We start from the raw sequence: 26,596 nt of genomic DNA, 5'->3' as shown, positions 1-26,596 counted from the left end.
TTTCAATCTTATCCTTAGCATACTATATTGTGAACCTTTCAAAAAAAAAAAAAAAAAAAGCCAATTAGTGGACCAGAAAAAAAAAAAGAAAAAAGACTAGCTTTTTGTTCCAGTTAGGTTATACCCAAAAGGGTGTTACCATCCCTAAAGAAAAAAGTAAGCTATATCTAATTTTTCATCATTGTAAAATCAATGAAATAAAAAAATAAATGATCATAAAAACCTTTACATCAGATAAGCTCAAAACTAATAGAAAGAATACCAGTTTGCTGCTAGCTGCCAATGTTATTCTCATAGCCAGAGCCAGGGAACTAACTGCTAACAGTGACATCATTTAATTAATTAATTAAGTAATGCTGTCTCAGTGTCTCTACTATTTACAAACTCCAATATTTTCCAACTCTGTAGCTATCTAATAAATTGGTTGGGCTTCTAATATTCAACTTTTATCTTGGCACAACAAGATGGGGGGAAATATTTTCTAGCTCTACTTATTAGCATTGCTAGGAGGTCATACTTGAATTAACACTTTTTGTCACTGAAGTATCTATCATTTCTGTCTTCAACCTATTAGATCTTTATTCTTCAATGGGCATCTGTTTTTCAGAAATGAAGGTTTAAAACATATACACACATACATGCATGCACAAGCATATAAACACCCATATATTCCAAATTAGCCCCTGGATTATTAAAAAAAATTTAAATAGATATAGACATAGTGTATCAATATACCAGAGTCCCTGTCAGGAACAAAATATGAGAGAAAGAATGTTAATAAATTATACTCATATTAAAATAAATTTGCTTCACTGATATTACCTAAAATAATTTTTATCCAAAAGTATTTTAAAATATAGATCACAACATTAAAGGAGTCATTTGGAGACTGATACTCATATGTTTTCTCTTACTTAGGACACCTGCTATATAAGAATATTTTACTGAGTTACTCCAAACCGTAACATTAAGCATTAAGTTCATCGAAGTACTCACAATATGTTAACCAATAAAACTGTGAAACCAAACAGTATTTCTCTCAACGTCTCTTTTCTCTGTTATTTATAGTACAATGTATATGTAGTCACCTTTCACATCCACGTAGCCTGGTGAGATTGACCATGATTTTTCATTAATCATCCCTATTTCATTTTTGAACACAGAAAACTCCTTGTTTATTGCATATAAATAAAATGCTGTCTTTAAAGTCTTTAACGTATATGTAATTCAATATATAGATAATAACTGTTGTCGGACAGGTATGTGTGTATAAATACACAAATATCATTACACATGAGATCACTTCTTTGCCCACAGTAGCTCTCACTATATTGAGTTCACCAATTTACAAACTGCATTAACTCCCTACATCACTGTGTACATTTGTACAGCATTTTACAACTCGAAAGGATTTTCATATACAACACCTCAATTTGTTCTCATATGTAATCTATGACACAGATATTATTTCTCTCTTTTTATAAATAAGTGATTTACACAAGGTCATGCACTGGTAAAGACAGAGCCAGAATGTGACCAGACTTTTAGACTCTGTATTCTCTTTACACTATGCTACAGTGGCTGAGCAGATATGAAGCCTACTGTGAAGGTCTATAATAAAGTCATATTTATTAACATCAGCAAGTAAATCAATTAACGTACCTCATAATGAAGGCGTTTGATTAAAAAAAAAACCTGTTCCATATAACTAGTCTCTTTGGGTCTTTAAATTCATGGGAGAGCTTTGCCATTCCACAAGTATCTCATGTGCTCACAATGCACAGATCTCAAATCTTCTACAAAGCTTAAACCAATTTTTATAATCTTAGAAATCAACTGAAACTATAGCGATATAATATCTTCTTTAACCTGGCAAGTAAGTGAAATTCAAAGTCACATATCCATCCCACTGCCCATAAAACACATTTACTTAAAAATACCATTGGTATTTTAGTATATGGGGGTTGAATGAGTTATAACAACTTAGAAAACTAAAGAAATGGAAAAGTTTTAAAAAAAAGTTACCTCTAGGAATGATAAACACCAGGATGACAAAGGAAAATTAATCATAGTTAACTACATTACATTAGATATAAATAACCACATTACTTATATCTACATAGGATACAAATATCTTCATTATAATGTAAACACTGAATATTACTATCCAAATTACAATATAGTTATTTGGGGAAAGCTGGAAGGTAGGATGGAGTGAGGGTAGGGAGAGAAAACAACAAACTCCTCATTGTCTACAGTGGAAGTTAATAGATAATGCCCAAAACAAAAAGTAGTATAAATACAAAAGCATGTAATGACAACTACTGAAAGAAACAGCTAACAGTCAAAAGTGTTTGCCCCTGGAGAAACAGGTGAGATGGAGGCTATGCTGTTTTTTCTAAAAAGCAAGCAAAAACAGCAACAACAAAAAAAACCATGCAAACTTAACTCCTGAAGCTACGTTCACATATTTGATCAAAATAAAACATTAAAAAAATTAATAGCTTGCCCACATTCTGATAACTAAAAAATACAATTAAAAAGACTACATTAAAAATAACAAAAATCTTTAAAAACTTAAGAAAAAATTCAACAAAAATATGTAACATGTAGATTAGGAAATCATTGCTACTTTACTGAAGGACCTAAGTAAATGTAGAGATAATGTTTTTCTAGACTTTGGCCATATTAATTCTTAATTTGCTGGATAAACGTAAACCCAATTGTAACTAAAACCCAAGTAATTCTAAGAATTATTTGGAATAACAAATGCACAGTATTACCAATGATATTTTTTAATGAAACTTTGTTAAGTGACAAGCATAGTTTCAAAACCATTATACAATGACACCTCAATACTACTGCCTAAATAAAAGCATTGATGGTAACTTTACATTTTAATTTTACTTGCTTTATTTTCCCTCTTTCTCTTCTTTTTTAGAATCAATACAGGCTACTTTTTAAATAAATAATTAGCTATTAAGAAAGAAAAATAAAAGAAAGGCAGCTGATAAGTCTATAGGTCAAATGACTCCTACGCTGATACTTTTTCTACCATATCACATAATCTCAATAATAAATTTTCTTTGTTTTGATCCTTTTGATGTCCTTTTAGTCATACCACTGTGGCAACAGTAAGACTGCCAAGAAAGAAAAAGCATATGAAATTAACCAATTTAAGAGTGAAAAAAATTCCACTACTATTGTTAAGTCCTCCAACAAAAACAGCAGAGAAAAAATGGAAAGAAAAAAAATCCAGTTGGTCAAAAGAACTTCCACAGGATCATTAGGGTGAAAAACTGGGGGGATTTGCCCCAACACTGCATTTGTTTTAAACCAGATTATTTTTCTTTACATATCCATAAAAGAAAAAAGGTTCACCATTTCCATATACGGTACATATGAACTGAGGCAAAGGGCAGTTATGTGACTTGTCTGAACTAATACAATTAAATTAATGGCTGAACTGTAAACAGAACTTAGAATACCCAACTGCTAGTATGCTGCTCTAACTAATGGATCATGCTCCCTGCTATGTAATAGGACTGCTTCCTTTAATTACAAATTCTTCATTCACCATCAGATTATCAGCCAGAGGCTTTATCATTAGTTTTGCTCTTCTTGCATCCATGGCATTATTCCAAGAATATAAGATTTCCATGATAAAAAATATAAAGACCACTATTTACTACACCACACCGAACCTAAGGATTCCAACTGCCCATGGCAAGAATACTTCACCAAGCCTGTATTTAGTGGCACATTTTCAGGCAAAATTGCAATTTTAACATCCATTTTTGCTTGATCAGTGATCTGGACAAAAGGAATTTCATTTTTTTATAATCATAATATCAGTGCACTTAAAATCTGACAGTAGGGAATTCTATAGTCTCAGTCAAGAGTATTTACACATGTGACCTGTATGTAAAAGTCTAAAACAATTATTAAAGATATATTTTGGAACATCTGTGATGTTAGAAAGTAGAATAAAATCATGAGATGTTCTTACCATCTATGCTAAAATCTATAAAAGATTAACTGAGCAAACAAATAAAGTAAATATCTACAAAGAGGTGCTTAGACACTTGTCTTTGAGAAGCACTTTGTGTTCCTTTGGCACATATCATGGCAGCAATAGTAGCAGCAGCCTTGCCCTTGGTGCTGATTTCTTACTACTCTAAATGTCTCCTCTGAGCCAGAATACACTGGCTGTTGCTGATCATGCTGTGAGACACCTGCACTGGCTACTAGGCTTGTCATGACGCACAAAACCCTACCATCTTCAGCTTGACATTGTGCAAGTTATAATTATTCATCCAAATGAATATGTCAGAGCAGCAGCAGCAGACCTCTCATCAGAGCAAAAGAAAAATACATCAAAACATTATCAACCCAGCAGGAAGACAGGGACCATAAGGAAAATTACCCATTTTTAATATGGATGCCACAAAGCCATGTCTATTATATTACAAAAAAAAAAAAAAAAACACAGAAAAATAAAGATCTTCCAAGTTTAAAGTTCAGAAACACTGAAACCAAAGAGGAAATACACAAAAGCAGAAAGGGATTTTTAAAAAATCAATTATCTGAAATCTATTTACCATCTCTTAAATCTAACTCTGCTACTAAACTACAACAGTAACATTTTTATTGCTTAAAAGAGACAACTGTTTAAAAATTAAAAAAAAAAAAAAAAATTCCCACAAGCAGAATTGTTTGAGTCAGCCAATTAAAAAGGATCACACATAACAAAGAAGTCTCACATTTCTTCTTATTTTCAAAACATAAACTATCAACACTCTTACCATGTCTAAAAGACTCAGAGTTCACACTGCTAGTACCATCCAAAGTCCTTATGATGTACAGCCAGAATCTTATACGTAAATGATATATTTTTTAAACTTTCTAAATATTAATGGCATGTGTAAAAAAAACTGTGAAATCAGCCCCCAACCCGCATAAATGAAGACACACTCAAATTGTATAAGCATATAGAAAATAGGCGCTATCTCATACTTACTTAAATATTAAAAATAACTTTCTGAACTATAGCAGAATATTTTTTCAGAAAAATATATGAAAGATTCTTATTTGAAACACAACAGAAACCACAAGAGAAGGATGAGACCAGACTGAAAGTTAAACTCTGTATGACAAAATATACACCAAGTTAAAAGACATGCCACAGAGATATTTATATCCCATATAACTAACAAAGAATTAGTACCAAAATATATGTTTAAACTTTAAACTTGGAAGATCTTTATTTTTCTGTTTTGTTTTTGTTTTTTTTTTTTAAACCCAATTTTGGGTAAACAGTTACTAAAGGGAGAGAAGCAAAGAAAAGAAAGACGGGAAGGAGGGACAGAAAAGGGAGTCAGGTCTTAGCTATTCTTAAAACATTTTATTTTTAAGAGAAAGAGAAATATAGATATATCTGAACCAATATGACAAAACATTAACATTTGTCAAATCTGAGTTGTGATAAAAGGTTGCATAATTTATCTGTACTTCGCTAAGAATTTCAGTATATTCCACAAATAAAGATTTTATAACACTCATTACTACTAATTCTACATTTTCTTAGAGTTACTACAAAACAGAAAACTTATATAACCCAATTAAACCTGAAATTTAAATTTGAATTAATATTACTAATATAATATTTATTCCATGTTTATATGAATAAGGCACTGAGCATGTGGATATAAAACTTAAGATAAACTGCCTTCAAAGATTTTCCAGTCTAGTAGAGAGCCGCCAACTAATTTTGTTAAATAGCAAAATAAAGTAAGTACTAAACAATCTTTTTATGGCATTGCAAACTTTTCCACAGACAAATGCCTAGGGAAACTTCTCGAATTATGTACATCTAAAACACAAAGAAACTCATAAACGGTGTATTTTTCAACCTTGGAATTGTGATAAATATTAAAGTACAATTTAGAAATAACACCTGGAAAGAGTAACACAACCTAGCTATATTTTCTCATGATCTCACTTAAAACATCAAGATTAAAATTCCAGAGCCAATAGAAAATGTATATTTTAAAAAAAGAGACATGGGTTTAATGAAAATTTTTTTAAAATAAAAGAACACTATAAAATGTATGCATAATTCCAATTCTTTAATAGAAAAAAAATCAACATAGTATCTTACTTATCGTATACATCAAAACACCAAAAGCAAATTACAGGCTCTCTCTTCTCTATTTTGCTATGTTTTCTCCACTTCCATTGTGGGGAGATTGGGACTTCAAAAAAAAAACAAAAAAAAGAATATGAGAAAAATAATTTTTGAATAAATACAATATATAATTAAAATGGCATTTTGGCCTTGACAAGACTATTTAAATCCTGTTAGGTTTTTTATTTTTTACTAATTTCTTATATATTTACTTTACTCATGTATTTATATTTTAAAATACAAGCATAATTTTCTACTTAAATCTAACCAAAATTTTATAGCCAAAATGAGTAGCCTCTATTTACAGAATATTTGTAAAATGTCACTAGAAATGTTTTTTCTCTTTGTCTAAGAATAAAAATGTTCTCTCCATTTTTATCAGAGAGAACATTTTTATTATCAACTGCCACAATTTACTTGGTGAAAGAACTATGTCCTAACTAATCACACTGTGCCAATCCTTAAAAATCACACACATGAAATGGTGATAGTACTACTGATAATCATACCTCCTTATATCTATATGTTATAGTTTACAATGCACTTCTATAAAACATTATCTTGCTAATATCATCAATGTACTGTGAAATTCAACTGACAGAAGCAGGAGATTCTTCTGTATTCTTTACACAAAATATTGAATGTTCTAAAGCACAAAATAAGAGAATATAATCCGAGTTCAAAGATGAACTAAGGACAAATACTTTAAAACAATAAAAATGGAGTCGAAATGGCAAGGTTTATGTTTTCAGTCACAATTCATTCTCCTCTGAAAAGGATTCTCTGATATGTAATCAATGTTACAAGTTTTAGCAATATGAAAAATTTCACTCAACTTTTCAGTTACCATTCACTGCTTTCTACAGAGTTCTTTAGAATTTAAATTTAAAGGAAAATGTCTGTCAAAAGTGCTTCTGCATGTTTACTGAAAATGAAACATAAATATCTACAGGCTGGATGGTGGGTGTGTGTGTGTGTATGCGTGGGTGTGGGTGTGAGTGGGTGTGTGTGTGCGTGTAGAGAGGGAGAAAGAAAATGGACATTAACTGTAAGGAAATATAAAAGAAGCATTATAGAAGGTGTGTTTATAAATAAATGCGTAAGGAAAACTGGGAAAAAAAAAAAAAAGATTACTTCATAACCTATAAAGACTACCTGAGTAAAAAGAGTTACAGTTGGCCCTACCCACAGATTCCACATCTGCAGATTCAACCAACTGCAGATATAAAATATTCAAAAATAAATAAATAACAATAAAACTATTTAAAAATACAGTATAAAAACTACTTACATGGCATATGCATTGATTAGGTATTATAATCTAGAGATAACTTAAAAGTATACAGAAGACTGTGCACAGGCTATAAACAAAGTCTCATTTCATATCTTGGGTATCCATGGATTTTGGTATTTACACAGGGTCCAACAATCCATCCCCCATGGATACTCTGGGACAACTGTACTTTTTAATTACTTAAAACAAATTTAAGAATTTACCTGAGGAGAATTTACCTGAGGTGTCCAGGAAGCAGAAAATGGAACAGGAAAATCCACAAAACAATCTGGTGATTCTGCAGGATACTATTTAAAAAGCATAAAATTAGACCATTTTTGCTTCTGCGTGTTAATATCACATGAGGTATTTTAGAAAAACCAGATACATTAGGGGCTGGGCGCAGTGGTTCACGCCTGTAATCCCAGCACTTTGGGAGGCTGAGGTGGGTGGATCATAAGGTCAGGAGATCAAGAAAAGGAAAAGGAAAGGAGAAGAAGGAAGGGGAAGGGGAACGGAAAGGGAAAAGAAAAACCAAGTATATTAGGGGAAAACATATTATTGTAACTGCAAATGTATTACATATAATTATTTTTGCTCCACTTTCATAGTGATGTTAAGAGCTTATTTATAGTCAACCTATGGAGGTGCAACTTTGGTGATTTGGAATTGCCAAAGCAATCAGTGTTGAGTAAAAGGTAATGAATTAAGTCAGTGTTGGGTCAGCCGCTGAAGTTATGATTTGAGGAATGAACTAAACTGGATCTTTGTTTATCTTTAAAATAAGAGGTTAAATTAGTTGATACTTACTTTTCTCCTAGTCCTAAATTTAATTTCAAATAGCATCAGTCACTATTTAAATAGGCAGTATCAGTTAAAGGAATTAAGAAATACACAAAAATGAATACACACAGCTGTCAATGTAAAAAACTGTTTTCTACATTAAGGATATTAATTTTAGCAAGAAGATAAAATATCTTCTGGCTTATTAAGAAAAAATAAAACATACTTTCTAGCAAGAAAAACCTTTGAAAGATTGGTAAATACAAAATTATTTCTTCAACTAGTCATACAAAAGTGGCAGTCATGAGGACAAACCAAGTTTTTAAGTTAACAAAGGCAAAAGGTAAAATTTCTTAAAATCAGTTTCCTTATTAGAGAATCATACTTCATGATTTCTCTATAATCCAATTCTGATTATTCAAAGTCACATGTAATTAAAAATACCCATTTCTTTCCATTAAAAAGCTAAAATGCACTGAAAGAAAATTAATTTTAGGAAAACTTTCATTTGACAAAATATTTAAACCAAGTTTTAGGCTTTCACTTTTTTCAGCCTCTTATTTTTCAGTACTCTGCTGGGTAAGCAAAAGGGAACAAAAAACTCACTATAGTATTTAACAAACACTTGAAATCAACACTTTCAAACATTTAGCTACAATGATCAGTTGGCTAAAAAGACTGACTATCAATATACACTCTGACTAATGGTATCTGGCTATGTAGAACTAAACACAAAGGCAAATATATAAGAAATCATATAAAAATATTCCAGTGATCTACTTATGGGGGAAAAAAAAAGAAAGAAAAAAAGATCATGCTGAAATTAAAAGAGGAAGTTCTATTTCAGACAATTAAAAACATCAGATGATATACTTCAGAGTATCATTGCTGTAATCACTGGAGAAACAATTTGTACACCATATTTAAAAATCGTGATTATCTCAAAGTAAATGTAGACAAAGACCTCAGCTTTCTTTGGTTCCACCTCTGTTAATTAACTTGTACGATCTTGAACAAGTCATTTAATTTCTCTGGCTGTTTGCATGTAAAAATGACAAAACTTAACTGAAAGTGTACAAAATCTCTTTTTCTAAAATGTCAGAATTCTTTAAAAATAATAATGTGCACTTGAAACCTCTATGGGTCAAAAATGGAAAATTCAGTTCATTTTGAGTTGCTGCTATTTATCTTGGTGATGCTGACAATGAACAATATCAACTCTCTAACTTAAATGATTCATCAATCTAGATAGAGAAATTAATGAAATGTTTACTGTATTTGGAGTAGATACACAAAGTAAAGTATTTGTGGCCCCATTAAGTACATACACAGCTCATTATGCTAAAAGAGTAAGATACTACCTTCAAGTAGGATTCAGAATAGTAAATGGTATCAGTGTACTGACATGGAAAGAGATCCACAAATAGTTAAACAAAAAAGCAAGTTAGAGTAAATATATGATTCTACATATATAAATGAGTGCAGTATGTAGTTTCTGAGATAATGACATCTTTCAAATATATTTTTATATTTGTAATACAATATGTATATAATAAATTAGACTGATCTTCATGCAAGTGGCTTTACTTCATATCTGAGTTAAACGAAAACTTGTTACATGTGTTAATTACATTCATGCGCAAAATCAATTTTGTTTATATAACAAACTTCACATAATAGTACAGAACTTAAAAAGAACATTTATATAAGTCTGGATGATTTATCATAAATATTAAAATATAAACTAGCATACTAGATATTCATTTTCAGAATAGCTTCTGAATTATAATAGTATTAACTACAATGTAGATGGACTACAATATAACAAAGTAACTTGATCAAAATTAAGATACTTTTCAATAGTAAGTTGTATAGGTATATACAAAACCACTGGCAACTAATTGTCAAAACTTTTACTTCCAAAAGTAATTTACAACAACAAAAGCTCCATATACAGGAATATTAACTGAAAAATAAATATAGTATTTAATTATTTTCAAGTAAAACATAGTTCTCTAAATCTCATTTGCAGAAAATCAAATCAATAACTAAAAAAATACAATGATTACATATTAAGTATATATTTTTATCATACACAATATTTTTCAGACTCTATAGTATTAATATATTCTAAGACAAACTGTAACCAAGTCTGTTCTACGATTGGACTACCTAAGCAGTAAGGCTGACCCCCAAGTGAATACATACAAATTATAGCAGAGACGGAGTGCCCACCCTGTGACACATATTTGTAATTTGTTTTTCAAGTAGTAGTGATCTTGACCAAAGCTGAGGAAGCCCTGGGCTACTTCTTTTGTAAAGCAAAGGTAATTCAGTACAGAATGCACTGTAAGTAGTGCATAAAAATATACCTATAAAAACCACAAAATTTATCTGGTTTACTTCTACTTATTTTTTATTTACATATATATTTTTAATAAAGGACATCTAGTCAAAATGTGTATTTGTTTCCTTTGTGAGTTTCTTGGAGATGGTGAGGGGAAGTGGTAGAATTGGGAGAGTATGTATTCCAGAATAAATAAAACAAATGCATTTATTTACTGTATATTAAAAAAATCAAGTAATAGAAATAAAGGTTTGTGTATTTATGAAAAAAGTCTGCTTTGAGGTATGTTATAAATAAAAAAGTCAGCATTCCACTTAAAACTTAGTTTGGATTAAGATTTTGCATCATATACTCTTAATAGACAGTTAACGTTTCAGCTATTAACGTAGTTGACTAACAATCCCAGGCCCAATTTCTTTTTTTCTTTTTTCCTAAAATTTTTTTTTCCTAAAATATTTTTCAGTTAATATTCCTATATGTGGAGCTTTTGTTGTTGTACATTACTTTTGAAAGTAAAAATTTTGACAATTAGTTGGTGGTGCTTTTATATATACCTATACCTTTTTCCTAAAGAAAAAAAGACATCCTGGTTTTCTTCAAATTTCCGCAGTGATTACTAGGTAAATGATTAACATGCTGAACTTGTTTATTCTACTTATTTGTCCAAATTCACAATCTAGAACATTTTTTTCCTAAAAAAAAAAAAAAAAAAAGAAATTACCACATCTCAAAGACAACTGTGGTATACATATAAAGCTAAACTACATTGAGAAATAAAATTCAAATAAATCATACCAACATAAGATTCAGTTACATGCTTTTTTTTGTTTTTCCAAAACGATTTTTTTTTTTTTTTTTGCCAAATTCCTTCCCAGCTTAAATAAAGCTTTCTCTTCTCTTTTGCCAGAGTATCCATAAAAGTGCTTCATAACTACAGATGTTGCAAAACTGACCCTGGAAAATATTCTCCAGAGAAATACTAAAAGCATCATCTTATCTACCTTGAAAAAGTATAGAAAAAAGCAGACAAAATGGACCACATTAAATTGTCACATCTTCACTCTGCATACTACCAATAAATGAACTAAATGTCATCAACTTGGATTAATAATCTTGTAGGTATAGTTAAAGGCAGCATAAATTTACAGCATCATCTTCTTAGGAAGTAGAAGAGCTTGTAAAAATGAGGACAGGATGTATTTAAAATCTTTAGTTTTGGTCTTCATAGAAAAATGGCTAATTTTATTAAGGTACAAAATATAAACAAATAGAGCTTTGAAGGAAATGACAGAACCCTTGCCACTGGCAACATGTGACCCTTCGGAAGGATAAAGGCAAACTTCTCTTAAAAAAAAAAAAAAAAGCACATCTTTACAAACTAAAAAAGAAAATAAAAATTTTTTCAATTTAATAAAAATAATTATCTAACTTATTTTACAAATAACAAGATTTCCATCCCACTAATTTTCTCCAAGACTTATCACATATGGATCTTAAAATTAGACCTACACATTCTGTGTGTGAAAGAGATAATTAGTTATTTCTCAACCTGTCTGTTATAGAACCATTATAAGATATCAACTTTTCTGCGTCATCCAGTACAGCTTTATATATTAATTTTCTCTTGTGGAAAGCTTAAATGCCAGACACATTTTTAAAAAGGACAAACACAATTGATCTTTTTTCATCACTACAATCTTCTGAAAGAGCTGACTGATGATTCCTAGGAACAATAAAAAAAAAAAGTTGGACGTCCTGGTTTTCTTCAAATTCTCATGTTTCCCCAGTGATTACTAAGTAAATGATCAATATGCTGAACTTGTTTATTTTACTTATTTGTCCAAATTCACAATTTAGAACTAAAAAATAAAGATGAAACAACCATGTTTTGTGCCAATAAAATATGTGATTATATATCACTATCCTATAAGGGATCTATAAACAGAGGCATAACCTCTGCAAATTCTTAAAATACTTAAGTCAAAAAAACCCAGCCAAAGCAAACAAACTATAAAAAAGTATGCATATATGTTGTCTGTGTTAGGGAGTGGGAATCATAGGTAAGAATAAGAACTACAAAAGAAATTTATACTAACAGTTGAATGCAAAAGATTTTCTCAGTACAACTTGGGATAGTGGAAGTGTCCACTGTCTTCTACACAGGATGTTACAAAATTAACATCATGGTACTCTGAGGCTATAAAATTGTATTTGTAATATTTGTCATAAAGTCTATATTTTGATCAAATTTGGACTAAAATATGACATGAAACTGTCTAGGCTTTTGGAAACGTGGTGAATAAATTCTTTGAGGCTTTCCAAAATCAATGTTTTAAAGCATGATATATGTATTTTTAGATGCAACTAACACTTCTTTACATTGAGAGCATTCACAGAGTTCATTTCACAAAGTATTTCCTGATCACAATAACAGTTTAACGAGGCACATACCTTTGCCTTCAACTTGAGAGTTATTAAATGCTCTCTACCAGAAGCATCTTCTGCTTTTAACTTGATGGTACTGAAGCAGGTATCCACATACACAAGTCTGGTGAGTAGAGGAGAATAAAAAATGATCACACCGGGGAGAGCTGAAGAGGGGAACTGGAGAAGGCAGAATTTGAAATGAAAATATTTGCTATATTCCTATTAATCCATTATAAAAATTAATCAGAAGAATTTCTGCATGCCAACCCTTTCTGCTGCTATAGATTTACTGCCGTTCATACACCAGCCTAGCACTTAATGCAGTCATATATCTCTGGATTATTTACAATGTGTGTCAAGGCTCATGCTGTGGTCAGTGAGCACTATGTTTCAGTTTTCCATCACTGGAACCTTTGGCACACACAGCATGTTCCTGTCAGCCTCTACTTATGTACACATTAAACTTCCTGTCAAACTCTTTGATCCATTTCTGTAGTTTCATACAGTATAAGACTTTTATGCTTCCTTTTTCTCCTCAATGAATTTCTCCTATATTATCAATAATGTTACCGTACAAAAATCTAGCTGATATTTGTTCATACACTCAAATTGATCCTCTAAGGAAAATCCTGTATAAGCACAGGTACAGCCTGGTCTCCTAACAATAAATTTTCTTTTTGCATGATATATAGCTTCTGACACTTAACCTATGCATGTATTCAAGATGACTAATATTCTAAACATATAGCACAAGCACAACTGTTTTGGCTTTAAGTTACTCTAAATGCATGAATTTTCTACAATGGAAACCAATACCCTTTGAAATATATCATTCCGTAAAAATATCGTCCCTTGAGTAGCATAAACTACTGCCAAAACGGTTCAAATTTAGCAGTATATTTACTAGTGAACTGGGCATATGGATATTTTTGACATTTTTACAATACTATTTTCTTGTAAAGATAAAAAGTAGCCAACCGGGCGCAGTGGTTCATGCCTATAATCCCAGCACTTTGGGAGGCCGAGGTGGGCAGATACCTGAGATCGGGAGATCGAGACCAGCCTGACCAACAAAAAGAAACCCCGTCTCTACTAAAAATACAAAACTAGCCAGCCGTGGTGGCACAGACCTATAATCCTAGCTACTAGGGAGGCTGAGGAAGGAGAATCGCTTGAACCCGGGAGGTGGAGGTTGTGGTGAGTCCAGATTGCGCCACTGCACTCCAGCCTGGGCAACAAGAGTGAAACTCCATCTCAGAAAAAAAAAAAAAAAAGATAAAAAGCAGTCTAGGAGCATTGCAAAACTTATTACCCAGACTGATACTAAGACCCATCGGCGTTCAGAATATAAACCTCCTAACTTAGGAAATATATTTTTTAATATCACTATATGCCATTTAGATACTGACCAGGTACTATATGATGATAAAATGGGCTAATTTCAAGAAATGCACAATGAAGTTTTGAAACATTGTAACAAAAATATATCTAAATCTGAAGACATCTATCTTCAATAACAGAATGGAACTTTTATCCTAATCTGTAAAAAGTCTAGGGTCTTAGAAAACAAAAGTAAAACTATTCTAGAAAGTGTTTTATACACATAAAAATAACAATGAGTATATTTTCTTTTAGCTGTATCTGTAAACACTTCACCTACAAAAAAAATTAGCATGAGTCTTTATCACATGTTTTACCATATGTCTCTAAAGTTCAGATATATCAATACCAGACTCTTAAAACTTCTACACTTCAGATTCAAGATGTTAAGCACATGCATTTATAGTCTCTACTTCCTAAAAAATTAATCATTTAAAAAAATTAATATTTAAAAGGTATAAACTACCGTTACAAAAAAAAAAGGAATAGTATTAATTAAAGCAAATTTTCAACAACTTTTAGGAAAATGTAGAGTAGTTAAAAGAGCACTGGCTGACAAAACAGAAAAGAAGGGAGAGAACAAGGACTCCAGGCAGAAACAGCTTGCAAAAATGCAGTGTTCAGGATAGACAGTATGACTGACATACTGGCTGAAATTACAGGAATTTTTAAGTGCATGATAAAAGGGGGAAGAAGAAATTTTAAACCAAATTATCAACAATAAAACTGCGTTAAAAAATTGTAATTACTCTGCCACTAACTTTTCAGTTAAAAATATTTATGTAGTAGTAAAAAATTAAACTGTTACTAGTTATGATTTTTAGAATCCAGGAATACACAAAGCTAAAAGACTTAATTATAGTTATAGAGACTAATGTAAATATATTTGACTACTGCAATTTAAAATGAAGAACTGACAAAAATTGGGAAATAGAAATGGGAAAGATACCAGAATGGAAAATTAGAAACAATAAAATCTGTAATTGCTCATTTGAAAGTCAAGAGACACCATCTTTAATTGAATGGATGTGAAAGAGGTTTAAGAAACAGTAAAGCTATGGAAAAATTTAAAAAAAAAGAAGGAAAAAAGAAATAATACATTAGCTAAATTCTTTTTCATTATAGTAATCAGTTCATAATTCCTAAAAAATAAAGAAATATTGCACGTAGGCAGATTATTTTGAAACATGGAAGTCGTCAATATGAATATTTCAAAGTATTTGTCTCAAAGAATAAGACTGGGGATAGAAAATGATATGGGAGACTGTTTTTCATTACAAGCCTTAAATAGTTCATAACCATGATAAACACATACAGAGGGAGAGAGAAGGCATGCATGTTTAAGATGGGTGGAAGAAAAAACTAAATCACCACCTACTACTTTCTGTACTTCACATTGTTGCTCACCTTCACAATGTTTAAAATCATTTTTTAACATCTATAAAATAACACAGAAATAAAAGCTCTTTAGTTCTTTGTAATCACATAACATAAAATTATCATCATCCCACAATATAAGTCAGATAGGTAATACATTACAGAAAAAGTGTCACACTCAAAAATATGGCCTGTAAGCCAAATTGGCCATGAGGTAGATTTTGTTACACTTTAAGATGTAATTTAAATAAAGCAGTAAAAAACATTTATAATTCCAGGTTAATATCAGCATGGCCATTTAAAATCAAAGTACATTTTACTCAGCATGCTTCTTGGTCACTTTGGGGGATGGAAAGAAACCTTGCTGTGATTATTAATAGATTGAGTATATGTGACCTTGATTGTCAATTGCCCTCTAGTATTTAACTCAACTTCTCCAGTTTGGTAACAGGATCCCTACCCCCAACCAACTCCCAACAGAACCAAGTTTTAGCAGGATCCACTTCACCCAGCTAGTGACTTGTCCTAGCTGCCCTTGCAGGGAGGTGTTGGCATATAACTACATTTTGGCCAGTGGACTACAAGCACAAGTGATGTGTGCTTTTGGGGGATCATTTATAACAGAACTATGCTATCCTCTCTTCCCTCCTCTTATTCCTCTTTCCCTTAAGACTAGAACTTGGACAGGCCAATACAAGCTAGCAAAGATCATGAGGACAGGAACAACACTCTATAAAGCACTAACCAACAAAACACTCTGTGATGATGGAGGTATGAGATATCTGCACTGTTTAAAATGGTAGCCACCAGCCACGTGTCTATAACGGACTTAAAATGTGGCTAGTGGGTTTTTTTATTTTATTTAAGTTAACTTAAATGTAAATGTCAATAGACGCACGTGGCTACTGAACAATGCAGTCACAACGGATGGTTGAGAAACAAAAGAAAACCTGGATTCTTGAATGTCCTTGTGGAACAAAAGCACCAACCCACTCTTGACCATCTGCCTACCTCTGAATTGTTACATGAGAGATGAATAAAATTCTACCTTGTTTCAACTACTGAGGATTTACATTTCTCTTTGTTAATAGCAGCCTAGCATATGATATAACTAATAGAGACTATTTATATCAATTTATGACAGAAAAAAGTATCTTGGTGTTTGGTGTATGGATGAGATCTTAAAGGAAAAAAAAGTGACAAACTCTTACAAGTGATATCAAATCAGTTTGTCTAAGAAAATCTATTTCATGTCGGGCACAGTGACTCATGCCTATAATCCCAGCACTTTGGGAAGCTGAGGGGAGGATCACTCCAACCCAAGAGTTCAAGACCAGCCTGGGCGACACAGCAAGACCTCATCTTTACAAAAAAATTTTTTTAAACTAACTCATCATGGTGGCATGCACCTGTAGTTCCAGCTATTCAGGAGGCTGAGGCAGAAGGATTGCTTGATCCCAAAAGTTTGAGGTTGCACTGAGCTAGGATGGCATCACTGCACTCTTTGGTAAAAGAGAGAGACCATGTCACTAAATGTTTTTTCAGTCTATTTTAAGTTGGACATCTCACTTTAGACAACAGGGAATAAATAACTTGTATTCATTTAAATAAAATATAAATCATTCAAATAATGATTTGGGAAACTATCCAGTGGAAAGCTCAAACTTTTAAATAAAATGCTAGCAAAAAGCCCACAAAATAAGAATTAAGATTTGTATTTAGAAGTTGTTTAGATATTATCACTAAGTTAAGCATATTCTAAAATTGACAAAGAAAATATAAAACTGAAGTATAAAATCTAAAGAAATAAAATATTTTACTTTTGGCACTCCACTTTGTATTTATCATTTGCTATACTTTATAAAATAGCTTTTTAAACATTTAAAATATTTGTTAATAATAAAGCTTCAGTGATGTTTTGTTGTTGTCCCTGTTAATAGCTGAATGTTATCAAGTATAACAAAGCAGAAGAAGTGTGTTTTATAGCTCTTAAAATACTAATATTGACCAAGAGTTTAAGTTATTTAGCTTTTATTTTCTTTAGTCAACTAGATGCATTTAAGTAGTATTAACATCAACAGGCAGACTGCTTCAAAAGACAGACGGAAGACCTCTGTGTTTTAATAAAGCATCCAAGTTTCCATTTTTATTGCCACTCTCAAGTTTAAGCATTAACTACTTCATATCTAGATTACTAGAAACAATCTTCCTAATGGGTGTCTTTACTTCCTCTCTGTACACCAATCCATTCTGCCTTCTGTGTCTAGATTAATCTTCCTAAATACCTGTTTAATCATATCAATCCCTTGCTCAAACATATTCAATGAGTCCCTACCACCTGCACATAGAGAATCATTAGCCTAGCAGTGAAGACCCCTCAGGTTAGCCCTAATATGTTAATCCCCTTACGTGAGCAACTGATATATTCCAAAGTCAAAAAATAAATTGCACATTTCTATTGCTACAACCTTGCCTTCACCATTCCTTCCCTTTAAAGGCTCTGTATATTCCTTCAAAGCTTATCCCAACATTCATTTTCTCTAAAAACACTCCCAAATTATTTGTAGCCCAAAATACTTCAAATTTCTCCAAACTTATATTGCTCCTTTTCATGTAAGTTTTAGCTTGCCAAGCACATAATAAACTTTTTAATAATATGAAAGTTTTATATTTCTATGTATGTGTCAGTATACCATGTTCCATGTATACATGAAAATGCAGAAGATGTTGTCAGACTAGTTCACGTTTAGTGAATCGTGTAAGTTTTAAACAACAGCTGAATGCAAACTGTTTTAATTAAATACTGTAAACATATTACCAACCTATAAAAACATGATTTCTTTTTACTACTAGATAATTTGCAGTTATTCAATGACATGGATTTATGTATGAAGAAAAATCATCCTATTTATAAAGGTTTTCAGTTTAATGTCTATGCTCTTATGTTTTACACAACCAAAATTATCATTATTGGTTGTAATTAAGTCATAACACTAATTAAGTACTATAAAACTCAGACACAATCTGACACTGTTAGTTGAACTAGTATCTCAACAACCTGATACACCTACTTTACACTAGGAACTGTATGAGTCACATAACATGCCTCTTTGAAATCTTTATTATTAGGCATTATTAGCTTCCTTTAAAAAATGAAAAAATGTGACTTAAAGAGATTAAGTTTGCCCAAGATCACACAGCAGATAAGCCAGAATTAAAGCTCTGGTATAATTATTGGAATGAATTTAGTATGAACAAGAAATCTCCATTTCCCCAATATGTTATAAATCTTCAAAGTGCATTAACAATTATACAAAATATCACCATTAATCAGCTTCTAAGATAGTGGGCTTAATCAAAAACCTAACGATATATGTTGACAATCTCCCAGTTTGCACATCAGATTTAATAAAACTCAGCTCTTTCCCAAGACAAACTTGAAAAGTTCAACTAGTTGAATGGTACTCACTCTAAATGATAAATAATATATGTTGTCTAAAAAGGACAAAAGTATCAGCACATTTCTACTAGAACCATTTAACTTCTGAATTATCTAGGAACATATGATTATTAAAATAAATGTATCTTACAAAGTGTATTAGTCTGTTTTCATGCTGCTAAGACATACCCAAGACTTGGCAATTTACAAAAGAAAGAGGCTTAATTGGACTCACAGTTCCATGTGGCTGGAGAAGGCTCACAATCATGATGCAATGCAAGGAGGAACAAGTTCCATCTTACATGGATGGCAGCAAAGACAGAATGAGGAAGATGCAAAAGCAGAAACCCCTAATAAAACCATCACATCTCATGACACTTACTCATTACCAGGAGAACAGTATGGGGGAACCCCTCATGATTAAATTATCACCCACTGGGTTCATCCCACAATACCTGAGAACTATGGGAGTACAATTCAAGATAAGACTCGGGTGGGGACACAGAGCCAAACCATATCATTCCACCCCTGACCCCTCCCCAAATGTCCTCACATTTCAAAACCAATCGTGCCTTCCAAACAGTCCCCCAAAGTCTTAACTCATTTCATCATTAACTCAAAAGTCCACAGTCCAAAGTCTTATCTAAGACAAGGCAAGTTTCTTCCACCAATGAGTCTATAAAATCAAAAGCAAGTTAGTTACTTCCTAGATACAACAGGGGTATAGGCATTGGATAAATACAGCTATTCCAAATGGGAGGAATTGGCCAAAACAAAGGAGCTACAGGCCCCATGCAAGTCCAAAATCCAGCAGGGCAGTCAAATCTTAAAGCTCCAAAATGATCTCCTTTGACTCCATGTCTCACATCCAGGTCATACTGATGCAAGGGTTGAGTTCCCACAGCCTTGGGCAGCTCCACCCCTGTGATTTTACAGGGTATGGCACCCCTGCCCTGGCTGAGTTCATGGGCTGGCATTGAGTGCCTGCAGTTTTTCCAGGCACAGTGTGCAAGCTGTCAGTGGATATACCATTCTGGGGTCTGGAAGATGGTGGCCCTCTTCTCACAGCTCCACTAGGCAGTGCCTCAGTAGGGACTCTGTGTGGGGGTTCCAACCCCACATTTCCCTTCCACGTTGTCCTAACCGAGGTTCTCCATGAGGGCCCCACCCCTGCAGCAAACTTCTGCCTGGTATCCAGGCATTTCCATACATCTTCTGAAACCTAGGCAGAGGTTCCCAAACCTCAATTCTGGACTTCTGTGCACACACAGGCTCAATATCACGTGGAAGCTGCTAAGGCTTGGGGTTTGCACCATCTGCAGCCATGGCCCAAGCTCTACATTGGCCTCTTTCAGTCACAGCTAGAGCAGCTGGAATACAGGGCACCAACTCCCTAGGCTACACACAGCTCTGGGACCCTGGACCCACTTTTCCCTCCTAGGGCTCAGGGCCTCTGATGCGGGAGTGGGGGGGGCATGCCGTGAAGACCTTTGGCATGCCCTGGAGACATTTTCCCCATTGTCTTGGGGATTAACACTTGGCTCCTTGTTACTTATGCAAATTTCTGCAGCTGGCTTGAATTTCTGTTCAGAAAACGGGATTTTCATTTCTAGCACATTGTCAGGCTGCAAATTTTTCAAACTTTTATGCTCTGTTTCCCTTTTAAAACTAAATGCTTTTAACAGCACCCAAGTCACCTCTTGAAAGTTTTACTGCTTAGAAATTTATTCCACCAGATACCCTAAATCATCTCTCTCAAGTTCAAAGTTCCACAAATCCCTAGGGCAGGGGCAAAATGCCACCAGTCTCTTTGCTAAAACATAACAAGGGTAACCTTTGCTCCAGTTCCCAATAAGTTCCTCATCTCCATCTGAGACCACCTTAGTCTGGACCTTACTGTCCATATCACTATCAGCATTTCTGGCAAAGTCATTCAACAAGTCTCTAGCAAGTTCCAAACTCTCCCCCATTTTCCTATCTTCTGAGCCTTCCAAACTGTTCCAACCTCTGCCTGCTACCCAGTTCCAAAGTCGCTTCCACATTTTCCGGTATTTTCTCCGCAGTGCCTCACTCTACTGGTACCAATTTACTCTATTAGTCTGTTTTCATGCTGCTGATAAAGATATACCCAAGACTGGGCAATTTACAAAAGAAAGAGGTTTAATTGGACTTAACAGTTCCACGTGGCTGGGGAAGCCTCACAATCATGGTGAAAGGCAAGGAGGAGCAAGTCCTGTCTTACATGGATGGTAGCAGGCAAAGAGAGAATGAGGAAAATGCAAAAGCAGAAACCCCTGATAAAACCATCAGATCTCCTGAGACTTATTCATTACCATGAGAACAGTATGGAGGAAACTGCCCCCATGATTAAATTATCTTCTGCCGGGTCCCTCCTGCAACACATGGGAATTGTGGGAGTACAATGCAAGATGAGATTTGGGTGGGGACACCGGGAACACAGAACCAAACCATATCATGAAGTGATATGCATTTCTCTCAAACTGGGACATTTTTGAGACTGACAGAGGCCAAGATAAAAAGAATAAATTAGGGCTGTCCTAGGCAAAATGGGAGGCATGATAAGCTACTTAAAGCAAAAATATTTGGTACTTTCAACTCTAGGATACTCTTAATACGAAACAGAAAATCTTGTTAAATACAAAGGGCTGTTTAACTCTTATTTTTTTAATAGGCCATTCTGTAAAACAACATGGGCAGAAGTTAACAGAAACCCACCAAGACATCATTTTGTATCACTTACCTTTGTGAGTCAGTGTTATACCCAAAATAACCCAGACCTGTCATACCATCTTCATCTTAACCTTTGGGGAAGTTGCTATTTCTGTTCTTGAAACAAGAACAGAAATTATAACAATAGCAATCAAACTTAAGGTCAGCTACTCATTCTCAATATTATTTCCATATTTCTTTCTAAGGAAAGAAAGGGAAGCTTTGATCTTATTTTAAATATTTTTTTCTTTTCCAATTTAGAACTTTTATAACGTCTAATCTTATAGAGTTGATTAGAAATGCCAAACATGAAATTAAAAAACACATCAAGGCCAGCATTACCTAACAACGATTTTTCTTTATCAGATTTTATGATTATACCGACAAATCTACAAGATTATTACTTAGAATATAAGGAAAATATAGACTTATTGACAGAGTCTAGAAATTATTAAGATTCTGAAAATACATTTAAATCAATCTGTCATGCAAATCATTGTGTGTGTCATTTCAAAAAATATTTTAAATTAAGAATTTAGCCAGCTCCTCAGGCAGGGCCTTAAACAGTAGCAATTCTAGTATGTGGACAGCACAGTTCAGGTCTCAGCTTTAGATCAGCAGGTTCTGAAACCCAATTTTATCAGTGTATCTGTGTACCAGACCTAATTTAAGAGTTAAGTCATAAAAATAAAGTTGATAGGTTTTGTCACTCTACCAGACAGTAAAGGATTAACACTAACAGAATTATCTTCTTTGGCTTCTCACAATCCATACACACCACTTCTCTTCTGCTAACAAATTCTTTATTTTTAAACAGTATAAAACAAATGATTAAGTAACAGCAGCTAAATCAAAAGTAATTTATCCATTCTAGGCCAGGCATGGCAGCTCACACCTGATAATCCCAGCATTTTGGGAGGCTGAGACAGGAGAATCATTTGAGCCCAGGAGTGTGAGACTAGCCTGGGCAATACAGTAAAACCTCATCTCCAAAAAAAGAAAAAAAAAAAGAGGGGGAAAAAAAAAGGGAGGGGAAAAAAAGTTATTCATCCACCTTAGTAACTATAATTAAACTATAATCTTTCACAAATCTATGCAACAGATTTTGAAATTCTCCAAGGGTGTGTTAATTTTGCAAATCGTCCATTTTATTCGTGGTAAGATACTTTTTATTAGTTTCACCATCAATGTGTGACTATCTCCAAGTAGTTGGGAAGAATTTATTAAAGGCTCTATTAAAGGCTCCATATCAGAGCCACCCTATGGGACAACTCCAGAGAGCATCATTCACACAGAATGCCTGAGTGGTGTTATGTACCCAGCCCTGTCTATATACACTTGTTTTACAGAAAAATTTGGAAATAAAAATATTTATCTTAAAATTTGTCCTGAGAAATTAAATAAGAATACATGAAGCACCTAGCACAGTCAGTGGCACACAACAGAAACTTCGTGAACGACAGTCCCTGTATTTAACAATCATAGTGAAAAAAGGAGGCAATAATATTGTGATAAATGACATGGTAGAGAGACATTCATACCCTCATTTTTGGTTTTCATCTATTATCAAAGTTAGAAATCTATTCCTTTTTCTCCTACATTAGAACAATGGGTATAATACAAAGCAAAGGACAATACTTCCTATTTAGCTCACAAAACACTTACTCCATAAAATATTTTATATACTTGCACTATTTCTAACTCTCAAGAATCCTATAATTATACTCTACCCTTCTTATCATGGTCATAATTCAGTACTATGATCGTCTACCTAAATTCTGACTCTTCCACTAGATATAAGTTCCATGAGGAATCTTTGTTGTTGTTCTTGTTGACAGGGTCGCACTGTCACCTAGACTGAAGTGCAGTGGTGTGATCTCAGCTCCCTGCAGCCTTGACCTACCCAGGCTCCGCCACCTCAGCCTCCCGAGTAGCTAGGACTACAGATGCATACCACCACGCCTGGCTTATTTATTTATTTATTTCTCCACTTTGTAGACACGGGGTTTCACCATGTTGCCCAGGTTGGTCTCAGATGCCTGAGCTTAAGTGATCTGCCCCACCTCAGCCTCGCAAAGCACTGGGATTACAGGCATTAGCCACCACACCTGGCTCATGAGGAATCTTAAGTCTTGCCTTATGTATCCTTCCTGCCTTATATTATAGGAAGTCCATAAATATTATTAGCTGGGTAAAAAAATGAGTGATTAAAAAATCTCATATCACATCCTTAATGCTTTAACTGATTTTTGTTATTGGACTTCTCTCAACAATGTCAGATCCACTAGGTAGACTGCCTCAAACTCACTACCTCAATACAACAGAAATAAAACTGTCCTCTGTCCTTGCCAAATCCTTTCTACATTTCCAACTATGCTCTAAAAACCAAATATTAACATTAAGCATCTGAAAATAAGTCAAAATAATATTTCTTTATTCCATCAATCTATACCTAAAGAATGACTAGGTCCATGACATCAATGTCTCAAAACTAATCACAACCTCAGTGGGAACTGCTGCTAGTCCATCTCAACTTTTTGCTTGTCTTCCCTGTCTCTCCTCACCATTGTTAAGCTTAATTTTATTTAAAAGCCTCCAACCATCCCAAATCCTACTCAAGACTAATGTCTTAACAAATAAAGCCTGATCTCATTAATAAATATCAACCAGTATTCAAAATCATAATATAGTACTCTTAAAATTATATGTAACATCTATTTCTGGCCTAAATGGAATAGCTTGCTAAAGACCAACACTTCTACAGTGAACAACTAAAGTAGGCTGATAAAAGGAAAATGGAGGAAAAAAAGTTGAAAGCATCAAAGAATTGCTAAACTGACCAGGCCCTGAAGGGCCAAAGTCCTAAAGAAGAGGGAACAGAAGTGAAGTAAGCCAACATTCTGAAGCCATTTACCTCAACATATTTATCAATTCTGGCACAGGGCAAGAGAAGGATCTGGGCAAAGAGCCTGGAGAGAGAGCTGCTATTAAGTGGCAAAAAAAAAGCAGCACTTCTGCCAATCTCTTGAGGATAGAGAGATAAAAATAACAGACTTGAAAGGCCAGAATCTGGGGAAAGGTAGGCCCAGAACCTGGCCTAACATTCTGCCAATATTTCCTCAAAACTTCTGATAAATCCTTAAACTGTAGGGAATAAGAAGATAAAAAGTCAAGCAGAAAGGTAATGAAAAACAAGATTATTTAGAAATCTCATAATACAAGGAGAAATTAATTGGAATTCAGGGCCTACCAGTGACACAAAGTCTCAGTGAATACCCCAGGATCTCTGTGGGAACTCTTGAAAGGCGCTCCTAAAAGCAAGGCAAACAAAAAGTAGATAGAGCTTTGTCAAAAATGAACCCCAGATTCTAATTGAGAGGTCTTGTGGAGACACAAAGGTTAGAGTTTGGGATCTACCAAGGGGAAAATCCCAATGAATATACCTGGCTCTTGCTTAGAAGCTCTGAAGAGTTATAGCTTGGGACAGGAAGGGCAGCAATCAGAGGTAGACTGACCTCTATGAAAACTACAACCCACCCTGAACCCACTTGGGCCCTTTGCCAATCTGTTCCCACTCTATCTTCCCAGGAAGAGAAAAGCTAAACCCTGTATAGAAGAAAATAATATCACCTGGGGCCTCTAAACTATTTTATGTGCAATATCCAACAGTTAACATACCACCACATAGCACTGACGTCTGAATGGCCAAGGGCAAATGCTGAAGAACAGCCAGCAGGGGCAATGAGAAAAGGTGCACTAACTAGAAAGGCTGCAAATTAAGCCAGTTTCCTCATTTATCTCCTTTAACCAGTTTCTTTCGAAAGAAAGAATAGTTACCTTATTGGGCAGAGACAAGATTTAAGATTTTGACATTTTTTGTTACAGAAAATTTCCATTTTGTATTGAATCAGTTATGAAAATAAAGAAAAGTAGAGAAAAACCCTTTAGTTTTCAAAAAGTACTAGGGATGCCAAAATATAAGATCATATGACAATAAACCATACACAAAAAAATGAAAACAGAACTCATATTGTCCATCTTCCCAGTCACATACAGGCACTTTCATACCCTGACCTCTGACCTCACCTACAACTGGGATGTACCTAGAGAGATAAGGGGTAGTTCTCCCTACTGCCCAGGTTGGAATCCAAATACGGGGATAAAGGGGGTGAGAAGAGGCTCTCTTCTCTACCCTCCTTCATGATTCCTGACCCCCCCAATCCTTCTTCCCATTTCCTTTGAGGTTATTTTATTACAGCTTTTTAAATATTTTTAAAAATTATTAACAGAACTAAAGACAAAAACTACATGATTATCTCAATAGATGCTGAAAAGGCCTTTGACAAAATTCAACAGCCCTTCATGCTAAAAACTCTCAATAAATTCGGTATTGATGGAACGTATCTCAAAATAATAAGAGCTATTTACGACAAACCCACAGCCAATATCATACTGAATGGGCAAAAACTGGAAGCATTCCCTTTGAAAACCGGCACAAGACAGGGATGCCCTCTCTCACCACTTCTATTCAACATAGTGTTGGAAGTTCTAGCTAGAGCAATCAGGCAAGAGAAAGAAATCAAGGGTATTCAGTTAGGAAAAGAAGAAGTCAAATTGTCCCTGTTTGCAGATGACATGATTGTATATTTAGAA

General features: G+C 33.8%; 1 protein-coding gene across 4 annotated transcripts in view; it reads right to left on the bottom strand.

Moving 5' to 3' along the window:
* Positions 1 to 26,596, bottom strand: part of FANCL (Fanconi anemia, complementation group L) — a 78,476-nt gene that overhangs the window by 26,271 nt on the left and 25,609 nt on the right. For 3 of the 4 annotated variants that reach the window (XM_011997798.1, XM_011997799.1, XM_011997800.1), the window contains 2 exons: positions 13,042 to 13,138; positions 7,700 to 7,768 (listed from right to left, as the gene is read on the bottom strand). In XM_011997798.1, coding sequence (XP_011853188.1) covers positions 7,700 to 7,768; positions 13,042 to 13,138 — 166 coding nt within the window. Of the gene's footprint in view, positions 1 to 7,684; positions 7,769 to 13,041; positions 13,139 to 26,596 lie in introns of all 4 variants that reach the window. The other variant, XM_011997797.1, reaches the window with a different exon arrangement.

The sequence above is a fragment of the Mandrillus leucophaeus genome, unplaced genomic scaffold (genome assembly GCF_000951045.1).
Source record: "Mandrillus leucophaeus isolate KB7577 unplaced genomic scaffold, Mleu.le_1.0 Scaffold547, whole genome shotgun sequence".
NCBI lineage: Eukaryota > Metazoa > Chordata > Mammalia > Primates > Cercopithecidae > Mandrillus > Mandrillus leucophaeus.
Note: the sequence above shows the minus strand (reverse complement) of the source record. Positions and strands in the feature narration are given on the sequence as shown.